We start from the raw sequence: 10,209 nt of genomic DNA, 5'->3' as shown, positions 1-10,209 counted from the left end.
TAGGTTCATCAGATTGGGCACGGCATGGGATACGGGTGTGGGAATGGGTATATTTGGTGCGGTGGGGGTTGTAAAATTATTGTATTATGACATCGAAAAAATGGTACATGTTACATGATACTTGGGGATGCATATGATATCAAAATCTATCCATATATCTGCGGCTTTTGTCGTATTCAACTTACCTCCTTTCCCAACCTCGCCATTTTAGCCCTCACATCTTCTTTTCATTTCTTAACTCGATTAAAATGACCTCACCTCTGCAAGTCTTGCTATCCGATATCGTTTTCTTTTTTCCTTTTTATTGAAAGCTTAAGCTCTATTGAATTCGCTAACTTACTATTGGTTAATTCGCTTTGAACTGAGCGGTGAGCTCACCAATTTCACGACTTTTTGCAGCCACACTTCGCATCTACATATTCATGGATACCTACCTAGGTACCTGGGTGTTATGCGCTTATCATGCATTAGGTCCTGAGACTTGGCGGTGAGCATCTGAGGACGTTGTGATGTGGCGTATACGTACGGTAGGGTGGGTGGGTATTTTTGCTTTTTGCGGGAGCGAGAAATTGAGCGCTTCCTTTGCATGCAGGTGGCGTGGGATTGGTGGATAGGGGGGCGTGGATGGTGGTGAGGAGCTGGGGCGCTGGATAGTGTTCCGGCTTGGGGGTGAGGGTGAGGGTTGAGGGGTGAGGGTGAGGGTGAGGGTTTGGGATGGTGTGATATGGATGGTTTTGATTTTAGGGAAGGGGTGAGATGAGATGGAGTATTGCACGTGCAGGTCGTTGGGATGTTTACTGGTAGGGCGGGTAGCGGTAGTAGTGTAGTGCTGACTATTTGGGAGAGTTGACCAACGGATTTTCCGTGGGTGGTGCAGATAGGATGTTGGGATGGTGTGGTGAGAATGAATGGGAGAGGAAAGGAGGTGGAAAGAAAGGTGGAGATAGAATTGTTGCAGCCGGTAGTAGCAGGGCTGAACTAGATGTGAAAGAGGAAAGTAGAAATATAGTTTGGATGTGAGGTGTGGCACTGGCACTGGCATTTGTGGATAGGTAATGAATGAATGGGTCGACGTTGGAACTTGGATGAAGGTACCTGTGCATGTACGTGTCATTGTCATTGGAGGTTTCTGGGTTGGAATTATGTTATCATGGCGATGTGACTCAAGATGCGTTATTGGATTGTTATTGAGTTGGAGTTTAGAGAGTATTCATTTCAATGTATGGTATATTAGGCAGCTGGAAAGACTTCTACGTAAATTGTACTATCGGATATATTGTTGGATATATTAATGAACTTGATATTAATTAAACGTGACGGTGTAATGTTGCTAAATGGTGTACTAAATGAATTTCGACTTTCCGATGCAATATATCCATACCAACGAGGCCACTGATCGAGATAAAGAAGTTGTACTACCTACCCAAGATCATTCGATGATCTGCACAAGTAAATTGAGCATCTCGGATAGATTTTCGATAATTCATACCTAGGTAGATGATCCGAAGGATATCCGAGGTATCTGTATCTCGGAGGACTGTTTTGGGGATTTTCCTGTTTGGGGAGGATGGAGGGGTACTTACTTACTTTCGTTGGAGGGTGGTATACAGCTTGTACAGGGGAGGTACATCGGTATACATGTGCTTTAGTGAGAATTGTGTGCGGTATGTTTGTGGAGGACTATGGTGGATGAATCGATTTGTCAGGAATTGAGTCATGCTTTGCGTGATGGTGATGATTTTACGGAATGGGAAGTGTGATTTGGGAGTCTAGAAGTTGCGACCGTGTAGATAGTAGCAGATAGCTGGGCGTGCTGGCAGGCTTGGCACGGGAGCCGAGCGACGGGAGAGTGGTGTGTTCTCAGCTGTAGGGCAGGCAGAGATGGGGAGGAGAGAGAGGGAGGTGAATGACGGGATGAACGATGTGCCGGTATGCGATGCCAAGGGTTGGGGTGGTGCATGCAGTCGCTGATTGATGTTGTATCGTGGAGGGGTGAGGATAAAGTGTCTGGGGATGGGAATTGGGTGGAGTGGAGTGAGGGGATGATGTGAGGCGGGGTTGGCACGATGATATGATGATATGATGGATGTGGGAAAAGAGTGCTAGGGATAGGTAGGTAGGTAAGCAAAGCGAGAGATAAGACTTTCTTGTCGTGCTTGACAAGTCTTGATGAGTCTTGATGAAAAGGTTACAGAAAAGCTTGAGGGGGGAGAAAATGCATTGAGTGGAGCCAAGAGGAGGTTCATTAACACGGCCAAGATACTGCGCCTTGGTTGTGGCGGTCCTCCTTGTATCATACTGTATGAGGTTTCTGGCTGGGATTGGGGATTGTGAAGACTTGAGGGGATTGTGACTAACATACTAGGTAAGCATCTCATGATGGGGATAGCACGCGGATAGAAAAGCGAGCCATGCAGAGATGGGAAGCTGGAATTGGTGTAACTATTGATGGACATCTATCGGATTTGTAAGGGAACAAAGGGGCTTGGCATTTTCGTCAAGGGGAATTGGGTGTTTCGTGATATGTGGTGGTAGGTGGTGGTGGTGGTATGTGTTGGTATCATCTATCATATCATCATATCCAGGTCGATCTTTGATATGATGGATGGTTGAACTTGGAGGAAGAATTGATGTAAATGGTTCACAGGAAGAGGGAAGGAGAGAGAGAATGATAAGAGGATAAATATCTAGGATTCTGTTGAATTCTTCTTCTTCTTATTATTATTGTTATTATTGTTACTACTACTTGAATCTTACTATCTACCACCCATGGCCACCTCTCTACCACCTCTCTACCACCCATTTTGGATTTCCGCCCGCTACGGTTTGGGCCGCTTTGTAAGATCATCCTCCCCCGCCTTTACTGGTCTGCAGCTAGAGAAGGATAGGGTATAGCTTCACGTACGAAATTTATATATTATTGTAGTTATTCTTTTTGATTTTTGATTTTTGATTTTTTTTGTAAGATCCGATATCTCAATTTTTTTTCTTATTCTGATTCATTTTTTGATCTCCCTTTGAATTTAAAAGACAATTCAATTCGTATTTCGCCCCCTTTTCCCAATTGAAGACTCGGAATTGGGAAGATCATTCAATATCTGGAACATCCATACTCTGTTCTGTATACATTTTTCCATCCAGCTTCCCATCTAGGTACCGGCACTATCTTTTCACTCACTCACTCATATCCAAGTTCGCCTCCTTCACCTCAAACAGAAAGAGGAGAGGAGAGGAGAGGAGAAAAGAAAAGAAAAGAAAAAGACCATTCATTCTTCACTTGATAGGCGGGTGCACGTGTCAATTCTTTGTTAGTTTGATTATTATTATCATTATTATCTTTATTATTAGGTACAGTACATATTCCTTACCTACTCCGTACCGTTTATTTTATTCCATATTATTACTAGTTTGCCGTCCCTCTTTTATTGAACATCTAGGACTTTTAATACGAAAAGGCTCCAACAATTCATACTTATAATCCCCATACAAGCCATACACAGCCATACGCCCATACACAGACCCCCCCCCCCCATTCCCCAAATACCATCCCATCCCATATCATACCATACCATGTACTAGGAATAAAAATAACACAACATCGATTCTCCACCTTCAACTCAAACTCAACCCCTACACACACAATCCATTCCATTCCAATCCAATCCTATCCTATCCAACCCAACCCAGTACAATACAATACAATACAATATATAATACACAACATCTTTCAATCTGCAAGATTATCTTCTCTCAAGGAACACTGCTTTTCAATAGATCAGTTGATGCATTCACCACTTTCTAACAATCTTCCCATCACTGCAGAACATTTCTATACTATCCTTCATATCACACGTACCAACGACCGGGGCTAAAAGCAATGTCCTGAGTGCGAACCCAAAGATCATTCCAACAACCACAATGCAGTATCAAAAACTTCCTTGGTCATCAAGAAAGTTTCTAAACGGCTAGTCTCAAATCTATGAGCATTCGTTGCTCTTGCCTTCTTCGAATCTTGCCCTTCCTACCGAGTACCTAGTGAGCTTCATTACATCGCCGACGGAACCCTCGAAGAATAACACCGATACAATAAGATTTATTGTCTGCCGCTTCTCGAGCATCTGCAGAATAGCAAATTCGATTGAATCCATTAGAATCATTAAATATGGCGAACAAAAACATATCGCAGGAATCGGCAGCAGAGCAGGAGAGACAGGAGGTGCTCGCATTATTGCATTCGACCAATGCTAGACCCAGAGGCTCGGTGAGCTCCACCGGTTCGGGGCATCGACCTGGTGGCGGGAGAAGTTTATCACCATTTGCGAATATGGCCAGGTCTCCTGTCCGCAGTATGTTAGATATTGATAGCGCTCCAGCGAAAACTCGACATTCATCTATTGGTGGCACAAGCACAGGAACCACTGCCCCAGTTCGAAGTATGCTGGATGTTAAAACACCATTGACAACGTCGCCTGCCGTACGAAGTATGCTTGATGTTTCTTCTACTGCGCCCACAGCATCTGGTTCTAGAAGTGCGCAGACTTCCCCGACAGCGATAAATCACAAGACGCATGCCAAAAATGGTAGACAATCGAGGAGCTCGTCAGATGCAGCAGCAAAATCTACCATCGAATTTGGACCTAGAGCAATCACCAGGGTCGACCCTAACGAATATCAATTCTCTGGCTATCTACCAAGTAACCCAGGCGGTCCTTCGGTCCCGAAACGCAACACGCAAGCAGGAAAGAGGATTACGAATTCAATGGCAGAGGTAGTAAGATCAGGCGTAGATCTTAGCGGCTTTGGAGGCGGGCGTGATAGGGAAAGACACAATTCAATCGGAAGTGCTAGTGGCATTGCGGCGAAATCAAAGTCGCCTCACAATCGGTTTTCCCCACGTTCTAGTTCCCCAGTTCCCGCAGATCCTTCGAAATATGCCGTTTTGGACAATGGCAAAGTTATAGACGTCAACAGTGCTTATCAACGATTGTCGGATGCCAACCTTGCGCGATCGAACGGTGAATTATCCATGTTAAGTCAAAAGAGCAGGCAAAATCGGCCAGATAATGAATATTTCGACATTAATGGACCTCGACTGAAGAAAGACTATGTGCCAATGGAAGGCGAGGAAAGCGTCGTTGACAGTACGGATGAATCGGACGATGAAGGTCCCAGAGGGCGCAGAAAGAAGGCGAGAAGTGTAGATGGAGACGATTCCGAGCGAGAAAGCACAACTTTGGGAATGGGGCAAGCGAAAGGTCCAAGAACACCTTTAAGTCAAATGGCTGCTGCTGAGGCAGAACGTACGTATAACATACCCTCAATACGGTGTCAGAAACTCACATTTTATATAGGACAAGATGTCGTGGCCAAGGAAGCTTTGAATGAGAAGTACAAAGTCAAATCACTTCTTGACCCAGAAATCACCTTGACAGGACCTGCTGGACACAAACCAAATAAGCCCGTGGTACATCCGCATACGAGCTTCGATCCGGACGGCTCTGGTGAACCTAGTCCACATGATTCAGATACTGAAGCAGATTGCGGCGACGTTAAAAAGGCTCAAAGTCTTTCACTGACCATGACTGCAATAAGATCTACCCCAACGACATCACGCTGCGTACGTACAATACACCGTGGAGATTTCAAGAAGGTTCAACAAGAAGCCCGCGAGAACCAACGCCGTACCAGGAAGTATCTTGTCGCAACGGATCTCAGTGATGAGGCAGCACATGCTTTGGAATGGACTATTGGGACAGTATTGAGGGATGGCGATACAATGCTTGCAATCTATTGTGTTGATGAAGAGCTTGGAATTATAACTCCTGACAACAGCGGTGATGATGCCCAGATCAAGCAACAAATATCTGCTATTGCTTCGGCTCAAAGATCTGCTAGAGCATCTCGTGCCAATACCCCCTTACTGACGCCTAGTCTAGGACCGGGTCAACTAAATCACAGCTTCAGATTAGATCCGGGCAGTAGAGCGGCCAGTCCAATGGGGAGAGACTCGAGAAGCAAAGCCGAACAGGATCGATTCCGAGCCGTAGAAGACATCACGGATAGAGTATCGGATCTTTTAAGGAAGACAAAGCTGCAAGTACAAGTCAATATCGAAGTTCTTCATTGTAAAAATCCGAAGCACTTGATCACCGAAGTGATTGACTACGTCAACCCAACCCTAGTTATATTGGGGAGCCGTGGGAGAAGTGCTTTGAAGGGGTACGTTTCCAATTCTATCAACAATCTTCAAGAAAACCGAAAGCTAATGATGGGCAGTGTTATTTTGGGATCATTCTCTAATTATCTGGTTACAAAATCATCAGTCCCCGTCATGGTTGCTCGGAAACGTTTACGAAAACATAACAAGCAGAAGCGTACTCCTCACATACGTCTCGCAAACAATCTTACCAATCCACTAGTCAAATCTTTGGCCAGTGCGAAGATTGACTAATTAAGTAGACGATCTGATTTTAATTTAAGGCAGGTGGCGTTTGGCTGAGTTTGCTCTTTTTTGCTCTTTCTCTGTTTTGATTGCTGGAGTGATGCGATGCACATACATGCACTTCTATTGTACCTGCCAAGGCGGCATTAACTCTCGAAATTTTGTTAGGAGAGCTCGGCGTTTATGGAATCGGGATGGAATTGAAGATATGGGACATCGGGTGGCGATTGCAATTATGGCTTGGGAATCCGTGACCAGGAATTTGCGAAAGAATACTAAGTATTCAACACACCACTCTTTAGCGAATCTTTTCTTCCTCGTGAATGAGGAATGCGAAACACGGCATGGAAATCGGAATGAGATAGTGAGTAGCTTAATAAGTGGCCCAATTAATTATACATACAAAAGATCGCTTTCAAGATTCTCATTTGGAAAAGATGAATTAGCCCTTTTTCATTGTGTCAAACTCGTATTTATTCAGACTCTCAAGGTGGATGGGTAGTCGGCCCATGAATTTACAGTAAAAATCTTAATATTCAAGAGCAATGATATCAAGGTATATGATTCTTTTGAGAGGTTTTAATTCTTTCTCATAGAAGCTAGCCAGCTAAGCACAAATCGCAACATTAAAAGCACATGCAATAGTACCTAGCCATACACATTCAACCATCCATTAATACCGCACGAACCCATTTAGCACAATTACTGCATACCCGAAAACATTCTCTGGAACATACCCTCCAGTCTTCCCGATGGATTCGTGTTACGTGTTGGCAAGCCACAACATTTAGCCACGAATCCATATTCGTGGTCATTCCTGCATATCTTCAATTGCTCAATATCTTCCTCCAAACAGCTCATAAACTCGCCATCGCCAAAAATCTCATTCTGGTCGTGTGCATATTTGAATACCTTTTCTAATACTGCTTCGACCTTGTTCTCAAGCGTGCCGCCCCATTGAAGATAGTTGCTGGTTACGGGTGGCCATTCCCTCGTTTCTTCGCATACTTTCAGAACATTTTTTCTCGTGGGTGGCTTGTTGGCTTTCAAGCACATCGCAATAAAATTGAACATATTAGCGAAACCTTGACGGAGTGATCTGTTTGTCTTGAAGTTTTGCTGGAGATTCGGATGAACGTGTTCGATGAGGCCTTCTTGCAACCATAACCAATCAACGCCGTCATCTCCGAGACTCATGTGGATCGAATCATTCAGACTGTCATAATTTGTTTCGGCTTGGAAAAGAAGTGCCAGCTTCATGCGCGGCGATAGAAAGCCTCCGACGCATTCTCCGCAGGTGCATCCACATTTAAGCTGTAGTAAGAGCCGAGTATCCGATGGATTTGTAGGCGTCGATCCAGTCAGTAGCACAAACTGGCAGCTGGTAGCGTCGGAAGTAAAGCCAGCAAAGTTATCTGAGATGACGAGTGTCATCATTCCATGTTCGCGTCGTGTTCTGATGATGTCGAGTTTATGCTGTAATGCTTCAAGAGGGGTATATCCATCGATGTTGCGAGCCGATGTCAAGAACTGCTTGTCGTTCACATTATCCATTAGCCACTTTACGCTTTGGGGTTTGAACTGGCATGCCGTGATATGTAGCAAGGTGTTGTTGCGATTGTCAACTTGCTTCCACTCATTTTCATCTTTGGCATGGAATGTCTTGTAGAACTTTATGAGTTCAATGTCAGGAAGAGAAATGGCCGCAAAGTTTAAGGGTGTCAATTTCTCCTTCAATTTCTTTAGTCTCTTTTCTTCCAGTTCCTTTCTGTAAGCAGATGCATGAACGCTTTCTTCTTCACCGGGCATTGTGATTATTATCGCCTCCTGTTCTTCTGCAGGTGTTGATGGTGGCTTTGGTGGATCGAAGTCATCCTGGATTGAGAGTGAATGAGACTTGTGGTTGGGGTCGCATGATAGACCAAAACAGCTCGATGCGCCAATTCTTCGAAAGCCAAGGGAACGATGAAATAGTATAGCAGAATCGAAAGCTCGAGAATTGATCTCACGCTGTTCGAGTTCAAATTTACCTTCACACTGAGGTTCGACGTCATGGCGGAGACAACCAGGCATCGAAATTGTGTGGATTTTCGCACGACGCTCTCTTTCCTTATTTCGTCCAAACCAGAGCATTTCTTCGTACATTTTGTCTTCCAGAGTACTTGGAGGGGATGGCTTGTGTAGTAGTCCTTCTGCCTTATTGATGAGGCCACCAACCATGGCTTGTCCCAATCCTTTTCGTCTGTATTCTCTTTCAGTCACCTCGATATGCTCCAGTATAAATAGTGAGCCAAAATCCAACTCGCTTCCCCATACACCTGTACCCTTTTGCACACAATGATTTTTGAGGTGACCATTGAGGTATCCATAACGATCGAAGAGCTCGAATGCAATTAAAGATAACTCTCTGCTTGGGGCTTCCATATCGCTCCAAAAGTTCCTTCTGATTTCTTCCCGGCAGATGTATTGACCGAAGGCATGGCCAATTTGTTTGCCATCGACGATACAGTGGACATGAATCATGTGAAGCCAATCTGCAAACTCTTCGCCCTTCGTCACAAAGAGTCTCAACTTGACTACTTTCTCCGTACCATCTTTCTGGATAGTAATTTCGCGCTCCTCGACTCCATACTCACGAACCTCCGAATCTTCATCTTCATCTTCATACGAGTATTCATCTTGAAGTCTATCATTCTCGCCATCAAACCCATCCTCTGAAAATTCTTCAGACGTTCCAACATTTGACTCTTCGGCATCAGAAACAGTAGGCTGATGATAGTTGTGATTAACATCGACCTCGCTTCCATTTGTGGAAACTGCGAGAAACTTAGTACTTGAGAGCTGTTTGAATCTGTACATCCCAACTTACTCAAGTCATCAGATACCAAGACATTTACACCTTCGACTATCTTAGATTTATTTGCCAGTGTGTTTGTGACTGTGAGACCATCAACAGCAGCCGATAATTCTGTAGACGTATCGATTTCCGCATCAGACTTGCGCTTTCGAGGAACCGCAATCGATGAGTCGGTCATAATGAATATAGATATGAAGTTTTGCCTTCTCTTTCAGATCATAGAATTCTAAGAATACACTACACCACTTGAGTTGAAGTGACAATCTGTTGTTATCGATTAAAAAGAAGCTCGAGAATTTGGAAGTTCAAAGTTGATGGTGAAGTGTTAATGCCTCAAGCTTCACTACCAGCACCTATCCATAATAGGCAAGAACCATAGCAAGCACGTGCAAGCAATGAAGCGCCGTACGGAACGGTTCTCAGTATTACGTAGTAGGTATCCTTCAAAAAAAATTCATACTCATGTGCATCTACCTAGTCTGGGGCATTATCATTATTCGATCTCATTTTACAACAATAAAGCCCGAGAATTATCATCTTTTCTGAAGCAGAAAATTGGGAACTTGTCACTCTGGTTGAGAGCCACTCAATGAAGTCACACATGTTAAACCTCTGGGGACTCATTTGCTTAGCAGACGTATAGAAGCTGCTGCAGTAAAGCTCATGCTTGGTACTTTGTATGGCATAGTAGTGCGGGTATGTTGCACTTGCTGTACCCCTTTAACTCTTCTTTGTTGAAGTTCTTTCGATGATACATGCCGCTTTCCGTACATTGGCAAACATCTACGATGGACGTTTACCCCCAAATCACAGGACCTGGCGTTGACACTATACGGTATCTACCCAATACAGTGAGTTTCATACATGTCTTTTCAAATATTCACTCACTCTAGTGGCTTTCTCGAATCTC

The 10,209-nt window shown here is 44.2% G+C and overlaps 2 protein-coding genes across 2 annotated transcripts; one reads left to right on the top strand and one right to left on the bottom strand.

Annotated features, from left to right (window-relative positions):
* Positions 1 to 2,993: 2,993 nt before the first annotated feature.
* On the top strand, positions 2,994 to 6,856 carry EAE97_000474 (uncharacterized protein). The gene is made up of 4 exons (XM_038870984.1): positions 2,994 to 3,348; positions 3,823 to 5,300; positions 5,352 to 6,219; positions 6,277 to 6,856. The coding sequence occupies exons 2-4, from the start codon at positions 4,163 to 4,165 to the stop codon at positions 6,449 to 6,451; spliced, it is 2,181 nt and encodes a 726-aa protein (XP_038738345.1). The 5' UTR covers positions 2,994 to 3,348; positions 3,823 to 4,162; the 3' UTR covers positions 6,452 to 6,856.
* Positions 6,857 to 7,144: 288 nt separating this feature from the next.
* Positions 7,145 to 9,477, bottom strand: EAE97_000473 (uncharacterized protein; the record flags this gene model as incomplete). Its single annotated transcript, XM_038870983.1, has 2 exons — positions 7,145 to 9,258; positions 9,312 to 9,477. 2 exons carry the CDS (start codon positions 9,475 to 9,477, stop codon positions 7,145 to 7,147), a joined length of 2,280 nt encoding a protein of 759 aa, XP_038738344.1.
* Between the last annotated feature and the right edge of the window lie 732 nt (positions 9,478 to 10,209).

Source organism: Botrytis byssoidea (genome assembly GCF_014898295.1).
Source record: "Botrytis byssoidea strain MUCL 94 chromosome Unknown BBYS_001, whole genome shotgun sequence".
NCBI lineage: Eukaryota > Fungi > Ascomycota > Leotiomycetes > Helotiales > Sclerotiniaceae > Botrytis > Botrytis byssoidea.
The sequence above is the reverse complement of the archived record's forward strand: the minus strand, read 5'-3'. Positions and strand labels throughout refer to the sequence as shown.